The sequence below is a fragment of the Mesoplodon bidens genome (assembly GCF_964165515.1).
Source record: "Mesoplodon bidens genome assembly, chromosome: 1".
NCBI classification, from domain to species: Eukaryota; Metazoa; Chordata; class Mammalia; order Artiodactyla; family Ziphiidae; genus Mesoplodon; species Mesoplodon bidens.
Genome location: NC_138176.1, coordinates 75,150,787 through 75,171,729, shown reverse-complemented (window position 1 = coordinate 75,171,729; position 20,943 = coordinate 75,150,787). Strand labels below are relative to the sequence as shown.

The following is a 20,943-nucleotide window of genomic DNA, read 5'->3' as shown; positions in this document are numbered from 1 at the left end:
AAAAAAAAAATAGTATCCACCCAGAAATAAATCCTCATATATATGGTCAAACAATTTTCGACAAGAGTACAGACCATTCAATGGGAAAGAGACAGTCTTTTCAACAAATAGTGTTGGGAAAATTGTTATCCATATGCACAGAAGTAAAGTTAGACCCTTACCTTACACCATATACAAAAATTAATTCAAAATGGATCAGAGACCTACATGTAAAAGCTAAGACTATAAAACTCTTAGAAGAAAACAGGCAAAAAGCTTCACGACATTGGATTTGGCAATGATTTCTTGGATGTGACACCAAAGACACAGGCAACAAAAGAAAAAATAAACAAATTGGACTTCATCAAAATTGAAAACTTGTGCAACAAAGGGCACCTCTGGCCAGAGGTGGAAGAAATGGTGGAAACTGAGGATTTAAATAAACAGGGTAACTGTAGATAGTGAGGAGGGCTCTGAAGGAAATAAGCTGGGTGATGAATCAGGGCATATTTTAGTCCATTTAGGCTATTATAACAAAAATACCATAGGCTGAGTATCTTACAAATAACAGAAGCTTACTTCTCACAGGTCTGGAGACCAGAAGTCCAAAATCAAGGCATCTGCAGATTCAGTGTCTGGTGAGAGCCTGCTTCCTGGTTCATGGATGGCTGTCTCTGCACTGCAGTCTCATATGGCAGAAGGGGACAGGGAGCTCTCTGGGTTCTTATAAGGATCCTAATCCCATGCATGAGGGCTCCACTCTCATGACACAATCACTTCCCAAAGGTCCCACCTCCAAATACTATCACATTGGGATCGGGTTTCAGTTAATGAATTCTTGGGGCACACAAACTTTCAGTCTATAGCAGGGTGTTCTCAGGAAAGGCCATTTTAGATAGGGCTTTAGCGGAAGCCGTCCGTCAGGAGGTGACCTCTGCACTGTGACCTCAGGAGGAAGACTGGGCCGTGGAAAAAGCCGGCAGTGGGCTCATCTATAGGAAAAATCCATAGGTTCGGGTATTTTAGAAAACTCTTCTTCCTGAGCTAAGGAGTGTAATAGAGACAAGCACTCGATATTTTGCCACAATGGGCTTATGTAGATTCATCCCTCTCTCAAATAATGCTGGACTTTGACATGGGAAATAAGAAGCTTGGGCTGTGCTACAGTCCTGAGAGTAACTGTGCTCTGAGAGGATATTTTAAAAGAATTATCCTCCTGTCTAGAGATCATGCTTCTATTATATGTGGCCATCTCCCTCTTTTTGGAAGTCTATTCCCTCTTCCTTTTCTTAACTTGACATCTGGTAAAAGAGAATTTTGTTTAGCAATTTAAAGAAAACAAAACCCCCAAAACTAGACATGACACTATCTCAGTTAAAATTAAAAGTTTAATATAAGCATCAAAAAGCATGCTAATGATGAGGACTAAAAAGTAGGTATTAGGCAAACTTATAAAACAAAGTACTATTATTTTTACACTTCAAATAAATCATAAAGTAAAAAATTGTAAAATATCAACATGTGCAAGGGAAGCATTAACAGTCCTTTCAGTGATTTGCCATAAATAGATGTTTTAAAAGTGTTACAGTTTAAGGCATTATATTTTAAAGTTTAATAAACATCTGATTTCAACATAATCTCACAGAAGAGTTTTTTTCTCAAGTTAGCTACAAACTGTTTGGTTAAGGGGTACTGAAAATGCATGTATAAATCGAAGAGTAATAAACTTGCTAATGCAAAGTTATTAGTGCAATTCCGCAGCATATGAAATTCCAGATCAGAACAAACTGCCCTGCTCATGATACAGGGTAATCCACACATGCATCATCCATCTAAAGTCTCTAGGGGCTTCCATGGTGGCACAGTGGTTAAGAATCCGCCTGCCAATGCAGGGGACATGGGTTCAAGCCCTGGTCCAGGAAGATCCCACATGCCAAGGAGCAACTAAGCCTGTGTGCCACAACTACTGAGCCTGCGCTCTACAGCCCATGAGCCACAACTACTGAGCCCACGTGCCACAACTACTGAAGCCCATGCTCCACAACAAGAGAAGCCACCGCAATGAGAAGCCCGTGCACTGCAATGAGGAGTAGCCCCCACTCACCGCAACTAGAGTAAGCCTGCACGCAGCAACGAAGACCCAATGCAGCCAAAAATAAAAATTAATTAATTAATTAATAAAAAATAAAGTCTCTATAACAACCTCTCCATTCACTTACAGTGCCTATGCATTTCGTTTCTTAGTTTTTCTTTTTTAATTAACAAAAATCCTCAAAGTACCTAAAGATTGGCCTGTATTTCATTTATCCGTATTGAAAATGCAGAGGGGCAGACTGGTATGAGATCAATGCAGAGGAGCAGTATAGAGAAGTGGTACAGGAAGAACTCTCCAGTTACAAAGACTGGTAGGTTTGAAATGCACAGCAGTACTTTTTAACTACATGTAGGCCGTAACTTCTCTAAGCCTGAGCTTCATCAGCTACAGAACGGCATCCTCTTACTAAACATTCTTTAAGAATTATGTAAGCATACAAGTAAAGCATAAAGTATGGTGCCAGCATGAGGAAAGGCTCAAAAGTACAGCTGCTTATATTATTATCACGATTCTTTCTATATAAGGAGTATAATGGGAGAATAAAGAAAAGGGCTTTTGGAGCATGTTCTCTTTGGGCAGGTCAGTTCTTCATTGTCTAGGACTGCTCAAACATTTAGCATCCTGGCCTCATGGCAACAAAAAAGCCATTAGCACCCCCATCACTGTGATAACTGAAAACACACCCACACATTTCCAAATATCCCCTGAAAGAAGTCATTACCTTTTTTGAGAACTATTCTTTTAGAGGGAGTTAATTTATTAAGAAACAATTTAGTTATCTTAAAAAGAATAGGAATGCCTTCCTGTCTTTGCAAGTCTTCAAGGATGAGATACATTAGGCCTGGTGGCAGGAAGAACAGTTAAGGAATGTTCAGTACAGTTTGAATCCTTTTCTCATAAATCCCAGTATTAAAATTCCAGAGCTCACTATTCAGGGCTCAAGTCAAAAGCTAGAGCTACAACCTTGTGAGTAAACACAGCAGAAAGGAATTCTGCCATGAAGCCACTTCTTCAGCTAGGCCCACTGTTCATGTAGGTGAAATAGAAGGCAGACGTATACATTCAGACAATAACCTTTCCTCAACATACTAAACAAGGGTCCACTTCATCGCATGTCTACAAAAAGTAAAAACTAAAATCATAAACAAAAAGATAACAACAAAACAAGGCCTCCAAAACCGACATAAGATCTGTGTCAAGAAAAGCTCTAGGGCTTCCCTGGTGGCGGCACAGTGGTTAAGAATCCGCCAGCCAATGCAGGGGACACGGGTTCAAGCCCTGGTCTGGGAAGATCCCACATGCCGCGGAGCAACTAAGCCCGTGCGCCACAACTACTGAGCCTGAACTCTAGAGCCTGTGAGCCACAACTACTGAGCCCACGTGCCACAACTACTGAAGCCTGCGCGCTTAAAGCCCATGCTCCGCAACAAGAGAAGCCACCACAGCAAGAAGCCTGTGCACCTCAACAAAGAGTAGCCCCCAGTCGCCGCAACTAGAGAAAGCCTGCGTGCAGCAACGAGTACCCAACACAGCCAAAAATAAATGAATAAATTAAAAAAAAAAAAAAAGAATCTGCCTGCCAATGCAGGGGACACGGGTTTGAGCCCTGATCCAGGAAGATCCCACATGTTGTGGAGCAACTAAGCCCATGTGCCACAACTACTGAGCCTGCATGTGCCCTAGAGCCTGTGCCCCGCAACAAGAGAAGTCACCGCAATGAGAACCCACGCACGGCAATGAAGAGTAGCCCCTGCTCACCGCAACTAGAGAAAGCCCATGCAGCGACAAAGACGTAACGCAGCCAAAAAGAAATTAAGTAAAAATAAATAAATAAATAAGAAAAGCTCTAATTCATTGTCCCCTAAACCCACGTCCTTCTCTGATGAAGTATTCAAGTCTGAACACCACTGTCATGTTGTCATGGGTCTTAAACAGGTAGGTCTTCCTTCTCCTCCTGAATTTGTTCTCCAGAGCTTAACAGTGCTTTGGTGATGTCAGAAAAGATGGAGCATTTGACCAGCATTCATGCCAAGATAGAGAGAGAAGTCAAATTTTGTTACCGTCATTTTCCACGTGGAATGACTGAGGCACTGAGGGATGAGAAGAAATGCTCATTGGTGGAGGCTGCTGGGAATAAAATCCGGATCCCCACTTCTGAATCCAGTACTTTCGTTGCCATCCCCCAAGTCACGTGCATTACTAAAATGGCTGAAGTTTCCTTCTGAGGAACCCTCCAAGATGAAAGGTCCCACGTGCTCTAGCCTCTTTCCAATCTCTCTCTAATCCAAGCCTAACCTAGACCTGCAGAGTTGCTGGATCCGCTGTCAATTACAGAAAGAAGAATCTGTTTAGAAGGACATGTGTTTACATTCTCTGCACCATCTCTTCCTGGAGCTGTTCTTTATCTCTTTGAAATGATTATATTAAACGGATGTGGGGCTAAAGTTAGACCATATTTCCCAGTCAGGATCGGCTTTGAGTCCTTAGGCAAAGCAAATGTGAAACTCTGCATTAGGCTCACGAACATCAGGAATAATTCCATCTTTGCCAGCTGCTCTCCCATACATACCCGCTTCCCTAAAAATGAGACCAGGAAAAAAGGTAAGGATTATAATACCAGCCCTTTTCCTACCTCAAAAGGGATAAATTTATGAAATTTCTAAATTGAGTGTTTTAAAGGCAGACACAGAGAGTTTTGAAATAAAATTGCCACATATACCCCATGGCTTCCCACAGTCTATGCTGATCAGAATTTTTGCATACCAAGTTCACATTTTAACTCCTACTCATAAAAATCTATCCACATCCTAGATAGGAACTAGAGACGGAGCCAATGAGGTGGGCTACCTTGTCTCCTCCATACTTACTTATCTCTTTCCTTGCTCTTACCTGGAAGATTAAGGAGAAAAGACATCAAATAAGAATCTCTGGAGCATTCCTTTTCTATAGAAAGAAGCCTACATGCCCTAATCTAGGAACCTAAAAGAGGGACTGGTGAGATTAGAGAGCCCACCCTCTCACCCACCATTCAGGCAGGTCAAAGCTGCTCTTAACTCCAACAGTTCCCTGGGACTCAAACAATCACCTGGACAACTCAAAAAGGAAGATTTCTAGTCATATTTAAAGATTTAAAACCAATTGCTTTCACTTTGTTTTTAAAATCTGAAATAAACATAGTGGAGATGCATTATCTAAATTATTTCTCTCTTATATCAGCTTGCCAAGAAAGAAACATTTTTAAAAGAGTATCATGAAATAATAAAAGATTCTTTTGGTTCTATTTCTTTTTTAAATTATGCCATTAAGAAAATAAAAATTTAACTGACCTATCCCAAAAGGAATAAATGTTTCCTTTTTAATAAGTTGTCCTTGATCATCCAGAAATCGATTAGGGTAGAAATCATTTGGTTTCTCCCAAATGGCTGGGTCTCTGTGTATTGACCACAAGTTGGGTAATATTATCGTGCCTTTAGGAATGGTATACCCTTGGAGCACTGAAACAAAACAAAACGAAACCACAGTATCATTCAACATGCTTTAACTAATAACTCTTAGTAAACATCGCTCTCGGAAAAAAACAAACAAAAACTAGTTACATATCTAGCTTCTTAATTTGCTGAGAGTAAACTGTGAGGTACTTGAGGGCAGACGCAAAACCTTATCAACTGGCATCCTCTCCACACCCTCCCAGGGTCCAGCCTGAGACAGGGCGCAGGAGTTGCTCTGATGGATGCTGAGTTAATCAATTAAATCAAATGATAAAAACATTACAATTAAGAGAAAACATTAAAATGGAGATCACAGGGCATTTCAGGTGAACTTTCCCAAAGAATTACAAATTCCTAATACTTGTATACAATTTTACAGTTCCCAGTCTTTTATGTCACACAATACAATGAAGAAGGTAAACTAAGGTAAAGGGATGTACAGGGAAGTCAATGCTGGTTCATACCAGCTGACAAGTTCATATGCACTTTAAACAACGTCCCAAGGATACTGCACACACCTTATATCTAATTTACACCAAAGAAACTGTTAAGTGATCCAGTGTCATTTATAAGTGATTGACTCCTACAACTGTCTTATAACTAGATTTAAGCCCATTTCATCATGGGCTATCTCCAGAGGACGAAAACTCCTTGTTATGAGGGATGCTTACAGTGAGTCTGAGTGCCTAAATGTCAAGGACACTGTAGGTGAAAGGCTGAAACATGTGCCTTCAGAATCAGATGGGCTCTTCTAATTCTTTAACACTTGTGCTTCAGTTGCAGAACCGTAAAAAATGAAGTAGAATAATTCCCAGTTAAACTCCTTAATTTCATAATTAGGCTAGCTCTTCGGACCTCCAGGAACAGGAGGACAGAGAGGGGCCTTTGTTAATTCTGGAGTTTTTTTCTGCCAGTACAGCCACCTTAAACGGCAGCATGATTCGACCAGTGTAAGTGTGCACGCTCTGAAGGCTAGAGAGCTATTTACCAAACAGGCGGGGCTGGAACGCCAGCTGGTACAGCCGGTAGAGCAAATAAGGGACAGCTGAGGCGGAAGCATCCTCTGGTCATTTGATTATCCATGACAACAAACCTTTGCCACAGCCTCACCTCAAGTCCTCTGGATGAAGGGGACGGGCTTCCCTCGAGGGCGTTCCAAGGAGGAAGGCCCTGGACTTGCCTGTTTTCTCTGAGGTCATGTGAGGGATGGAGAGTGGCACCACCACGCTCAGCCTCTGCACCTCCATGATGGTGGCTTCTGTGTAGGGCATCTGGGCCTTGTCAGTGAGGGAAGGGGCACGGTCACCACCAATGACCCTTTCAATTTCTTCATGAACCTTTTCTATACAGAAAAAAAAAAAAAAAGAAAGCATAATCCAAAGGATAAGCCAGGAGAGACTGCCCTCCCATACACCCTTCCCATCACCATATCCACACAGCTGGTAAGTCGGCAGCACAGGCCTGACTTGGCCTCAGTGAAGGGAAGCACTGGTCAGATATTCCAGTGGAGGCAGCTGGTCCCAGGGCCCTGTACCAGCCTGGGACTCTGAAGGAGAATGGCAGAACAGACAGAGTGGCAAAGGGGAAAGCACCCTGGATTCAGGAGCACTCTGATTTATTCTCTCGTATCAACATCTGATTGACTCTAAGCTTTTACCTGTGACAACGTGTGGTAGCCCAACATGACCCCCCCCCAGTGACCCCCATTTCTTGGTGTTCACAACTTCGTGCCACCCCCTCCCACTTTGTTCCAAATTGGTCTATGTGACCAACAGAATAAAGGAGAAGCAATGGCATGACCATTCTGAGCTTAGATTATAAAAGACACTATGGCTTTTGTCTCGGCCACTTACTCTCTAGGGTCATTCATTCTGGGGGAAGGCAGCTGCCAGTAAAGTAGCCCTATGGAAAGTTCCAAGTGGCAAGGCCTGCAGCCAGCTGCCATGTGGATGAGTCATCTTGCAAGTGGATCCTTCAGTCCCGGTCAAGTCTATAGATGTTTGTAGCCCCAGGCTAACATCTTGATTACAACTTCACGAGAAATCATCCTAAGCCAGACCATCCAGGCTAAGCTGCTCCTAGATTCCTGATCCTCAGAAACTGTGTGAAATAATAAATGGTGGTTGTTTTAAGATGCTAAATTTTGGGATAATTTGTTACTCATCAATAGTTAATGAATACAGGTAGGCACAGTCCCATCTATAGTAGGCAGGAAATGGTCCCTCAAAGATGTCCATGCCATAATCCCCTGGAACCTGTGAATATGCTACCATATATGGTAAAAAGGGACTTTGCAGATGTGATTAAATTAAGGACCTTGTGATGGGGAGATTATGCTGGATTTTCTGGGTGTGTCCAGCCTAATTACATGGGTTTTAAAATTGGAGGACTGGGACTTCCCTGGTGGCACAGTGGTTAAGAATCCACCTGCCAATGCAGGGGACATGGGTTCAAGCACTGGTCCGGGAAGATTCCATATGCTGCAGAGCAACTAAGCCTGTGCACCACAACTACTGAGCCTGTGCTCTACAGCCACGAGCCACAACTACTGAAGCCCACGCGCCTTAGAGCCTGTGCGCAGCAACTGCCGAGCCCGCGTGCTGCAACTACTGAAGCCCACGCACCTAGAGCCTGTGCTCCGCAACAAGAGAAGCCACCACAATGAGAAGCCCACGCACCGCAACGAAGGGTAGCCCCCGCTCACCGCACCTAGAGAAAGCCTGCGCGCAGCAACGAAGACCCGATGCAGCCAAAAAAAAAAAATTGGAAACTTTTCCCAGTTGAGTTCAGAGTCAGAGGGAGATATGACTATGAAAGAATGGTCAGAGAGATGCAACATTGCTGGTTTCAAAGATGGAGCAAAGGGGCCATGAGCCAAGGAAGCTGCAAATAGCAAGGAGATGGATTCTCCTCCAGAGCCTCCAGAAAAGAACACAGCCCTGCCAACATCTTGATTTTGGTTCACTGAGACATGTGTCAGACGTCTAATGTATAGAACTGTAATATAACAAATCTGTGTTGTCACTAACTGTGTGGTTATTTGTTGTAGGAGCAACGGAAAATGAATACACTATTCTCCCCTGTATCCTTCCACTATGAACTTTCACTGAAATTCACTACCTATTGGTATTGATGTGGTGGAACTAGCTCTGTGACCTTGTGAAAATCACAGAACTTCTCTGGGCCTCTGGTCTCATCTTCAAAAAAGATGAATGGGTTCAGATGATCACTATGATTCTCTTCAACTCTAAAATAGTCTTCTCTAAAGTTCTTTCTTCACCATAGATTTCACACAGAATCAGACCTGTAGAGATTTAAAGCAGATTCAAGCAAGCTGTGACCTTAGTGCCACTGTCTAGAAACTTGGAGTTTCGTTGTTAACACCTTACCAATTCCCTATGAGATGCAAGTATTTCCATTTTGTTTTCCAGCCTGAAGACATTGCTTACTGACAGGAGCCACAGGATCACAAAGGTTGCTGATTTAAATGGAAATGAAAAAATATATATCCTGGTTTTGCCATGAATAAAGGAAACATCTGTTTATTACCTTGTATGTCGGGGTTCAGTGACATATACAGGAGGCACCAAAGCAAAGAGTTAGTTGTGGTATCAGTGCCAGCAATGAAGAGATCGCCAATGATATAAAATAAGTAATCTTCATCAAAACTACTATTGCTATTATTTTTCCTCTCCTCCTCCACATGGAGAAGATACATGTCTATGAAGTCCTGAGGGTTCTCTACATCCAGAGACTCTCGATGGTCTTCGATGATTTTTTTAAGGAAAATAGTTAAATCCTTTTCAATCTGTCTTAATTCCTTAAATGGTCCAAAGGGAAGGTAATAAAGCCAGGAGCATATGTTGACCAAGAGGAGCTGGGTGTTCAGACAGATTTCTAACGCTCGTGACATAAAATTAAGCATTTTCTTAAACTCACTATTGGTGTAATCAAAGCGCTGGCCAAAGCACAAAGAGCAAATTATGTTAGAGACAGCGTTGTTGACAATGGGGAAAGGATTGAAGAGGACTTCTCCGTTCTTTTGCATTTCCTCTTTCACATATTTGAACTCCTCAATAATCTTGGGCTCCAAGCTAAGCTTTCCCAAGCCAAAATGACGAAGAGTTGAATGAGAGAACTTCCTCTGTTGTCTCCAGACTGGACCATAGTGTGCGAATACAATCCCTGCAAAAAGGACACCAAGGAAAGAAGGTAAGAAAGAGCAATGCTTGATAATTAATACTGAACAGGACCAACCACGAAGGGTATTTGTACTTCTCAAGTCACTTGTGCAAAGTTCATATACGAACAGATAAAGATCACCCGCCAAGAAGAATGACTAGCAAAATTGAGTTATCAAGATAGTGTATGTTTATAATAACAAAAGTCATATCCAATTTGATTAGGAAAATTTTCTGTAAAGCTTATTATTATATATACTAACTCCTGGTGAAATGAAACGAGTTTCAATTTCTAGAGTTAGTGTAAATTTCAAAATCTTATTTTCGTAAGAGTGAATACAGACTAAGAAAATATTTCAGGCTAGATAAATGTGAACAGAAGGATAAGCATGGTTAACAGATTGCACATGAGGGCAGGGACAATATCTGATTTTGCTCATCATTAAAATCCAAACTTCTGGCATAGTGCTGTGTACAAAGGAGTAGATTGTTGAATATGAGCTGAATAAATCAACAGCCCATCGGCCATCAAAGTTTGGATCAAATAACTGGCAGGTAATCCAAAATGCCTGTAGTTGCAAACAGCCCTAATTTAAAAACATCTGAACTCAAGGGCATTCACAACTACATCTTATTTGATTCTCACTTATGTTATATATCTTCCACCATCAAACCCAAAAGAATTGCTCCCAGATGTTGTATCAGATTGTTCTCAAATTTTCCTTGTTTCCTGTCACTTACTTCATTCTCTTTTCCATGGTGTGCTTTATTGTTTCAGCCAGCTCTCCTCCTTCCATTTTTCATCCACTTCATTCCTGCTACCTTCAAGGACATGCTTCATTCATTTAACAAATATTTCTGAATGCCTACTATGTGCTAGACACTGGGATGCTGTGAATACAGCTGAGAATGAAATAAAGACCTCTCTCAGTGGTTATGTCTTCTCACAATCTTTGATACCTATATAAAATGACTCTCAATAGAAATAGCCACATGGTCAAATGTATTGGATGACTTGTCACTTCCATTTTCCTGCCTGGAATATTCCACACATCTGCTCAAATATGATGTTGCTTTCTAGGCCTTTTGTTCAGGTGTTTTGTGACTTCCATTTGACATCATTTAGAAAATTTTTTTGACCCTCCTGTATTGAACCCATCTCCTGGATTCTATGTCTTTACCTTATTTCACTCCTGTATTTTGCTGAAGCCCATCCTCTAATAGCTTCCTGGGAAAGGACGCATCAGAGGCAAATTTCTAAACATTTTTAGAAAATGTATTTATGGTACCTTTCCCCTTCCATCAGAATTTTGAAGACATTGCTAAGAGTGCATTGATGCGTCATAAAATATGTACACCTTCAATGTGACTAGACATTATCAAATTCTTCTCCAAAGTGGAGAGAACACCAGAAGTAAATAAATGATCTCTTGTCAAATAGTTACCATCACTTTGTAGTCATCAACATTTTATTTTTGCCAATCAGAGGGCTGAAATGCATCTCATCTGATTTTTATTTGCATTTCCCTGATTGTTTTGGTGGGTTGGAGCAGCTTCTCATATGGTTATTGGCCAGGTTTCCTATTCTGTGATTTGTACTTAATAACTGTGCAATTTTCTTCTTCTTATATATTCTGCATGCATAGCAGACATTGTCTCCCATCATGTGAATTGCTTTTTCATGTTTTAATGCTATTACTTGATAAACATGTTTTTTTTTTTTTTTTTTTTTTTTTTGCGGTAGGCGGGCCTCTCACTGTTGTGGCCTCTCCCCTTGCAGAGCACAGGCTCCGGACGCGCAGGCTCAGCAGCCATGGCTCACGGGCCCAGCCGCTCCGCGGCATGTGGGATCCTCCCAGACCGGGGCACGAACCCGTGTCCCCTGCATCGGCAGGCGGACTCTCAACCACTGCGCCACCAGGGAAGCCCAAACATGTTTTAAAGGTAGTTCCATTTCTCAATCTTTTTCTTAGTGATTTGTGCTGCATGTCTTATTTTAGAAATCTTTTCCTACCACAGGTTTATAAATACATTCTCTACTTTCTTGTAAAATTTTAAAATTTTGCTTTTTCACATTTAAGTCTCTATAACCTACCTGGAATTTATATTTATGTTAGGTATTCCTACTTATTGTGAAGAAGGAATCCACTTTCCCCCCTATTTTGATAACCTATTGTTCAAGCACCACTTATGAAACAGCCTCTCCTTTTCCCTACTGATGTACAACATTTGCTGAACACAGGCAACTCAGTTTATAGGTTTTCTAGTCTGCTATATTGCATATTGGTCTATTTATTTATGATTGTGCTTAAAGCACACTGTTTTAACTACTGTTACTCTATAATAAGATCTAAATAGACTTTATAATAAGTCTTAATATTTAATAGGGAAGTCCCCACCACCACCTTGTTCTTTTTCAAAATTGTTTTTTGATTACTCTTGGCTCTCTACTCATATTTATCAAACTTTAATCAGATTGTCAAGTTCTATTTTTAAAAAAACACCTTTGAGATTTTGATGGGAATTGCATTTAACTTACAGATTAATTTGAAAATTGCCCTCTTTATGATAATTGGACTTACCTGCAATCCAAGAATAAATCCAACTTTGGTTATGATATTTTTATGCTTTTTTAAAGATATTGTTGGATTTGGTTTCCTAATATGTTAAGTTTTTAAAAATTCATATTCGTACATGAAAATGGACTATAAATTTCCTTTCTCATAATGTATTTGTCTGGATATACTCACCTCCTAAAATGAGCCATGGTGTATTCTTTCTCTCTGGAAGAATTTGTCTATAATTATAATGGCATGTTCTTCTTTTTTCCTTACGTTTATTCTTTTGTTCTTTTTCAGATATATAAAATTAGCTATCTAACTAATTTTCAGACCTTTATCCTAATAAAGGATAGTTAAGGCTGTACAATTGCCTTTGGGTAACACTTTAGCTGCAGTCAACCAGTATTGTGTGCATGTCTTTTCAATGCATTTTAAGTATAAAAATTTGGGGACTTCCATGGTGGTCCAGTGGTAAAGAATCCGCCTTACAATGCAGGGGATGCTGGTTTGATTCCTGGTTAGGGAACTAAGCTCCCACATGCCGCGGGGCAACCAAGCACGCAGCACGCGCGCCACGACTACTGAGCTCGCGCGCCTCAGAGAGCCTGCGTGCTGCAAACCACAGAGCCCACGCGCTCTGGAACCCTCGCGCCACAACTACAGAGCCCATGTGCCCTGGAGCCTGTGCACCACAACTAGAGAGAGAAAACCTGCACGCCATGACTAGAAGGAAGCCCACACGTCACAACAAGAGCCCACATGCCGCAACAGAGCCTGAATGCTGCAACTAAGAACCGACATGGCCAAAAATAAATAAAATAAGTAAATAATAAAATAAATCTTTTTCTAAAAAGTATAAACATTTTTTTCGATTATGATTCTCTTTTACCACCTAGATTAATTTGGCTTATGATGATTTTTGATATTAAAGAGGCTAGCTTTTTAGTCTGTGATCAATTTTAATAAATTTCCAAATAAAATTGAGAAGAATTTTTATACAAGCAATTGTTGGGTATAAGGTCCTCTTTCCAACAGAGAAAGCTACATAACTGTCAGGATCAAATCTTCTTTATCCCTGCCAAAGTTTTATCTGCCTGATCTATCAACGATTCAAATACTTAAGTTAAAATAATTTGCACTAATGGTACGTTTGTCAATTCCTTTTTTCAGTTCTGTAAGTTTTTGTTACTTGTAGACACATATCATGGCTATATAGATATTTATATATAATATATAAAATATTTTAAAATTAAGATATATAAACATATAAAATTAAAATGTATTAAAAAATTGTATATATCTACATTGTTAGGTACATATGTATGCTAGACAACATTGTTAGGTACACTCAAATTTAGAAATAAATGCCCTCTTTCTATTAGTTTTTCCAATATTTATTTACAGTCCCCTACATGCCAGATACTAAGGGCATACAGATTTAAAAGACAGTCTTTGTTCTCAAGATGCTTCCAGTTTTGTGAGGAACTGGATAAACCAACAACTCTAATACGCTGTTGTATATTAGAATGTATTGAAGTTGCATATTGTATTGAATGTTGTATGGTGGATTGCACTAAAGTTGCACAGTTGGAATGTATGGTATTGAATGCTGCATTGTTGGACTGTACAGTATTGAATGTTGTATGTTGGATTGTACTGAAGTTGCACTGTTGGGATGTACAGTATCAAATGTTGTTATGTTGGACTATATTGAATGTTGCATTGTTGGAATGCATTGTATTAAATGTTGTATGTTGGAGGTGTATTGAAGTTGCAATGTAGACAAAGGAAAAAGCACCATGTCAGCTGACGGAAAGCAGTACTTCTCAGAGAGGACATCTGAGCGATACTTCATTTGTAAATAAGGATGTGTATGAAGGCACATTTTAGAAAAATAAAGAACTTGGGGGAAGTTAAAGAGGGTACAGTATTTTAAGAGAGCTGAATTATCTTCAGGGAAAAATTCAGGTTTAGATAAGGCAAGGAAATGGAGGGAAGCTTCCCAAAAGAGACTAATATCTGGGCATTAGGTATTTGACAACAATCTGACAGGTATGAAGTGCAAGATAAGAGGTGACCAAGGAGACACTGCCTGAGAGAATGCCAGGGACGAGAGGCAGGGACAGAATTAATGGCCTCAGGGTTTCAAACGTTACAAAATACCCATGTCATGAAGCCAGAATGGCTTAAAGCAGGGGTCCCCAACCCCTGGGCCACAGACCGATACCGGTCCGTGGCCTGTTAGGAAGCGGGCTGCACAGCAGGAGATGAGTGGTGGGTGAGTGAGCAAAGCTTCATCTGTATTTACAGCCGCTCCCCATCGCTCACATTACCACCTGAGCTCCGCCTCCTGGTGAGTTGTATAATTATTTCATTATATATTACAATGTAATAATAATAGAAATAAAGTGCACAATAAATGTAATGTGCTTGAATCATCCCGAAACCATACCACCACCCCCATCTGTGGAAAAATTGTCTTCCACGAAACTGGTCCCTGGTGCGAAAAAGGTTGGGGACCGCTGGCTTAGAGTCTTAGAGTGTTAGGAAGGGGTTCAGGCATACCCTGTAGTTGCTGACATCGCCATTCTTAGCCCTGAATGTATACAATGGATGTATACAAAGACTTCATCTCAAGGAGGATAATAACACTGAAAAATAAACATGGCTCCAAAGCAAAAACCAGGACTATTGTTTGGGAATGACAAAAACATACCCTCAAGCTAGTCTGGGAAAAAGGCCAGTTAGGCTGTGGATGGAACCAAAAAGCAGGAAGAGCTGGGTGTCACCACCTTGGAGAAGACTAAATGCCACAGAACTCCTCTCTGCACCTATTTTTCACTTCTTTCTTCCTGACTGACTTCATTCTTTCCTACTGTGAACCAGCTTTTCCAAGAACTGGGAGCTATCTTGAGATGCCCATTCTCCCATTTTCACCACCGGAGAGAAAAGCCCTCTAAAGCCCTCTACTCTCTAGTTCTAACCTGAAAAACGCTGGGGAAGGACTCAGATGTTTCAGTCAGGTATTCCATGGTGATACCAATTTGGAATACTTTACGTTTATTATTTGGCTTGAGGTTTCCAAACTATGCCACAAGTATCAATTCTTACCCTAAAACTATGTGTGGATCGATCTGTAGCTATGAACTTTTGAGTTGTGTCCAGCCCACAGACTCACTACCATCACAAAGAGGTGAGATATTCTGATCAAATCACCTTTGACCAGGGGTCTATCCCCTGCGTAATCACTGTGGTCAGAGAGGGGAATTCATGTAAAGATATGGCATCTCCCGTTCCAACCACAGTTAATGGATACAGAAGGGTAGTGGAGGGCTTCCCTGGTGGCGCAGTGGTTGAGAGTCCGCCTGCCGATGCAGGGGACACGGGTTCATGCCCCGGTCCGGGAAGATCCCACATGCCGCGGTGCGGCTGGGCCCCTGAGCCATGGCCGCTGAAGCCTGCGCGTCCGGAGCCTGTGCTCCGCAACGGGAGAGGTCACAACAGTGAGAGGCCCGCGTACCACAAAAAAAAAAAAAAAAAAAAATCAGGAGGAAAAGACAGATGAGCAACAAAAGTGACAATATAATGTGGTAAGTGCATCAACAGATGTTAGATGTATGTATGTATCAACAGATGTATGCATGCATCCATTCATTTCTTGATTACCTGCTCTGTGCCGATTAGAAGGCATACAGTGGTTAACAAGATGAGCCAGATCTTTGCCCTCACAGAGTTCACATTCCAATGGTAGGTGGGGTTGGTAATAGGCTAAATGCTTTCAAAGTTTTTAATGAATGAGGTTAATGAAATATAAATGAGATAAAATAAGTTGTGATATTGGGCAGTGTCTAAAGTAGTAGTAAAAGGTGACAATTGGCCTGAGAGATGATAAGGAATAAACCAAGTAAAAAGTTATCCCAGGGGACTTCCCTGGTGGCGCAGTGGATAGGACTCTGAGCTCCCAATGCAGGGGGCCCGGGTTCGATCCCTGGTCAGGGAACTAGATCCTACATGCGTGCCACAACTAAGGAGCCTGCCTGCCACAACTAAGACCCAGTGCAACCAAATAAATAAATAAATATTTAAAAAAATTTTTTTAAGTTATCCCAGGCCTAAGGACGACAAAACCCAGTAGCCTGAGGCAGTCACCAACTTTCCAGGAATCAGCTTAGTGTGTCCAGAGCAGACACTGTACTTGAAATGTACAATAAAGGGAGAGTGGAAAGAGATAACGTGAGAAAGGCAGGCAGAGGCCAGATCCTTTGGGGCACAGTAGGTCTAGTATGGAGTCGGAAACAACTGGTTTCAGTGTGGGAAGCGGCATGATTTGTTCTGATTCACATTTTTTTTTTTAAAAGAAATCCCTTTGGCTGCTGTATGGATAAAAGATCAGAGCAGAAGCAAGCAGGCTAGTTAAGAGGCTTCTGGAGTAAGAAATGAAAAATGATGGTAGCTTGAATGAGATGGAGATGGAGAGAAGTGAATGGATACAGAACATGGATATATCTGCAGCAGGTTGACAAGACTTACTGATTGGTAGGGAATGGGATGAGGGTTTAAACAAAAACAGTGGTATCACAGAGAAAAGAGTAGCTCACCTGTACCTGGGAGGATAGAGAAATATGTCACAGAACACATTCTCAGAGAGGTGACATTTAAGCAGGTATGAAAAAATACAACACAAGTGTTGGTGAGGATGTTGAGAAGCTGCAACATTGGTTGTTGCTGGCAGGAATGTAAAATGGTGCGGCTGCTATGGAAAATGGTATGGTAGTTACTCAAAAATATTAAACATATAATTATCAGATGATTAAGCAATTCCACTTCTGGATTTACACCCAAAAGAACTGAAAGCAAGGACTTAAACAGATATTTGTAGACATACCATGTTCACAGCAGCATTTTTCACAATAGCCTAAAGATGGAAGCAGGCAAGTATCCATCAGGGCACGAGTGGATAAACAAAATGTGGTACATACATTCCATGGAATAGTATTCAGTCTTAAAAAGGAAAGCAATTCTCACACATGCTACAATATGGATGAACCTTAAAACATTATACTAAGTGAAATACGTCAGTCACAAAAGGATAAATATTGTATGATTCCACTTGTATAAAGTACCTAGGATAGTCAAATTCACAGAGATGGAAAACAGAATGGTGGTTGCCAGGGGTTAGAGAGTTTTTAAATGTTTAATGGGTTTTTAGTGTTCGTTTAATGGGTATAAACTTTCAGTTCTGCAAGATGAAAAGAGTTCTGGAGACAGTGGTGATGGTTTCACAACAATGTGAATGACTTAATGCCACTAAACTGTACACTTAAAAATGATTAAGATGGTAAATTTTATGCTATCTGTATTTCACCACAATTTTTTTAAACAGAGAGAGGAAAAGAAAAGCAGGTGGGAGTTCTCCAGGCAGCCATGAGAACAGAAGAGAATTCCAGGTAGAAGAAGCAGCATGTGTGAAGACATGGAGAGGGTGAGGTATGAACTGTGACATTTATGATTTGTTTTTCAGTGGGACATTTAGAATATTAAGATCATCATTACTATTCATTTAAAATCCTGATGCAATATTCTGGCTTAATCAGATTCTGAAAAGTCTGGATCTCTTTATACCACATGCCAGGAAGAGGAAGTAGTAGTTCATTTACTTAATAAATAGTTACTGACTCTTATATGTGCCAGGCAGGACAAGGAATAACTCTGTCTTCCCAGATGTCAGTCTAGTGGTGAAGACTCACATTCAGGCCAAGGTTACAGAATTATGCAGCCTCAGTATTGATAAGTGCAGTGAAGGAAAAGTACTTGTGCCATGAAACTGGTTCTAACAAGGGAGACTAACTTACCTGGAACGGAAGTGAGGAAAAAAACTTCCTGAGGGAAAGACATTTAGAGTCTGTCATACAGAGTGAAGTAAGTCAGAAAGAGAAAGACAAACACCGTATGCTAACACATATATATGGAATTTAAGGAAAAAAAAGGTCATGAAGAACCTAGGGGTAAGTCGGGAATAAAGACACAGACCTACTAGAGAATGGACTTGAGGATATGGGGACGGGGAAAGGGTAAGCTGTGACGAAGCGAGAGAGTGGCATGGACATATATACACTACCAAATGTAAAACAGATAGCTAGTGGGAAGCAGCCGCACAGCACAGGGAGATCAGCTCGGTGCTTTGTGACCACCTAGAGGGATGGGATAGGGAGGGTGGGAGGGAGGGAGACGCAAGAGGGAAGAGATATGGGAACTGGGAACATATGTATATGTATAACTGATTTACTTTGTTATAAAGCAGAAACTATAACACACCATTGTAAAGCAATTATACTCCAATAAAGATGTAAAAAAAAAAATTAACACCTGACCAAAGGGTAGGATTGACACAGACGGAAACACAGTCTGGGACCCGTGCCGGCCAATAAGACAAAGGGGAACACTGATAAACAAAAAGGGCAAATGTGATATTCTATTGCAGCGGATAACATGTTTACCAACGCTCAAAACTGCCCAACTTAGACTTCCAAAAGTAGGAATCACAGAAACTATAAACCTATTGTATATTAGGTTTGCCAATGGGCTCCTATCGTGTTTTCTGGACTTCCTATCTTATGGGGAAATAATCTTCTTCAACTCTTGCACCCAAAACGCAAAAGGTGTAAATATCCCTCTCTCTTTCTAACACGGCTCAAGTTTCTCGTAGGGAACACAGCCTGAAGAGTGAGGCCTTATTCTGGGAAGGAGCAAATACTCCTGGAAAGATGGAACCTATCACAGCTGCAGGGGATCTCAAAGGCACCGGGAGTGGGAGGCAGCGCCGCCCTCCCCCTCCGGCGCTGGGTGCAGGTGTGAGGCAGGTTGGGTGCGCGCGGCCGCAGGGGGCACAGAACCCCCAGCCCCGGCGCACCTGCAGCCCCATCCGCGCGCTCACACGGCCCGTGACTCCCAAGGCCCCCGCGGCCGCGGCCCAGCTCACCCTTCCCCTTGGTCAGGATGTAGTTGAGCGGCATCCGTGGGCGGTCGCTGAAGACCTCGGCCTGCTGCACCAGCGCCTCGCGCACGCTGTGGAAGTCGTTGAGGACCACCACCAGGTAGTGGCCGATGAAGAAGCTGTAGATGTTGCCGTACACACGGGCCAGGTCTGCCAGGAGCAACTGCACGCCCAGGCCCGAGGTATTCAATTCTCCGGTCCTTGCCCGCCGGTACGGCCAGCTCTTCCGTCGGAGGAAAGGCGGCAGCAGCACGAAGCCGAAGTTGCCCACCACGGGCCAAGGCGTGGGCCCGGGGGGTATGCCCCGCTTCGGGCGCCGCCACAGCCAGCTCCAGCCCAGCAGCGCGGCGACAACGAGAAGCAACAGCGCGCCGCCCGTGGGGTCCAGCCGCAGCAGCCCCGGGGGCGCGTGCAGGAGGCGCAGAGGCCAGGGGGAGTCCTCGGCGGGGGCCTGGGGCAGCCCGGCGGAGGCCATGGCCTGTGAGCCGGAGTCCTCAGCCCCGGGCTCCTGCCACTAACACCAGGAGAGCACACCCAGACACCGGTGCTTGGCCCCAAGGCCAACTCCCCTGGAAGCCGGGGGGCGGGGAGGAGAGCGGCGGAGGCCGCTCCGGATTGGCTGCGCCCACCGCTTCCTCCCCAGCCCCTCCAATCAGCGACGCCCGAGAAGAAACGGGGACGCGCTCGCAACCAGTCTGTGGCGGTCCGCGGACCAGGCTGGGCAAGCTGTCTGGAAGTTGGCCGCCCAATCCGGGTCGCGCCCCTCCGCTGCGTCGGACTTGGCTGTGACCGCCCCTGAAAAAAAAGGTGCTCGCACCACATCCTTACGCTCTCATTGGTTACCGGATTTCCTGTCTTATTTGTCAGTTGAGTGCTTCAAACGTGCCGGGTCAACAGGCCCCTCGTATGACTCAGCCTCAGCACCAGCGCTTCTACCCTGAGCTGGGCGAGGGGGGTCCCCGCCCTATCTCCTGGTAGCAAAAAGACAGGGTTACTGCTTTATCCAAATCGGGATTCGGAGGAAGAAATGACCCTTTCCTCCACCCACTGACAGCAGGATGATGGAAATGCAATGTGTAGAATTTGCAGATGTAGGTGGCCAACGCTCCGGAGAAAGGATGGGTGGGGAATAGTGGGGTGGGTGGGGTGATGGAGTAAAGCTCTTAAAACTTGCCATACACGGGAATATCCCTTTTATGTGGAGAGTGAAAGTTAAGCGTCCGTTTCAGCGTGTGGCCTGGGTAAAGCCGAAGACCTAATCCAGAAATTTGCTTGGAGGATTTAAGTAGCTAATAATATAAAAAGAAAATCAATCGGGTGAGGAGTGGGTCACAATATCATTATAACTATGCTGAGGTTGAGATTTTAAGTGAGAATTGTGTAATGCTTTCAATACAAAGTCCTTTAATTTTCCGTAATTATGGCTCGTAGGCACTTCCCTTTTCTGTCTTCTACAGGCTAAATCCTCTGGTTTCTCTTATGTTAGGTTGACACAAGAATTGTCAATACTAGACCGTTTTCTGTCTGCTAAAAGGCCAGTCTCATATAAATCAACTGGTGATAATGAACAAATGTTTCCCATTTTCTGATCCTTTTTATTCTTTATTTCACATCTACTCTGTTCTATTTTTGCCATGCTCTTCAT

The 20,943-nt window shown here is 42.5% G+C and overlaps 1 protein-coding gene across 3 annotated transcripts; it reads right to left on the bottom strand.

The window, feature by feature from the left end:
• Positions 1-1,407: 1,407 nt before the first annotated feature.
• On the bottom strand, positions 1,408-19,857 carry CYP2U1 (cytochrome P450 family 2 subfamily U member 1). Of its 3 annotated transcripts, XR_014015233.1 has the most exons (6): positions 19,284-19,857; positions 9,112-9,747; positions 6,743-6,904; positions 5,401-5,568; positions 1,988-4,651; positions 1,408-1,951 (listed from the first exon to the last, which is right to left on the bottom strand). XR_014015233.1 is itself a non-coding variant. In XM_081226582.1 (5 exons), the coding sequence occupies exons 1-5, from the start codon at positions 19,771-19,773 to the stop codon at positions 4,476-4,478; spliced, it is 1,632 nt and encodes a 543-aa protein (XP_081082708.1). In that variant the 5' UTR covers positions 19,774-19,857; the 3' UTR covers positions 1,408-4,475. The 3 variants fall into 3 exon arrangements, 2 of the variants coding, with proteins under 2 accessions (XP_081082708.1, XP_081082709.1); XM_081226582.1 differs by having other exon boundaries at positions 1,408-4,651; XM_081226583.1 differs by lacking the exons at positions 1,408-1,951; positions 1,988-4,651 and having other exon boundaries at positions 5,454-5,568; positions 6,673-6,904.
• Positions 19,858-20,943: the final 1,086 nt, after the last annotated feature.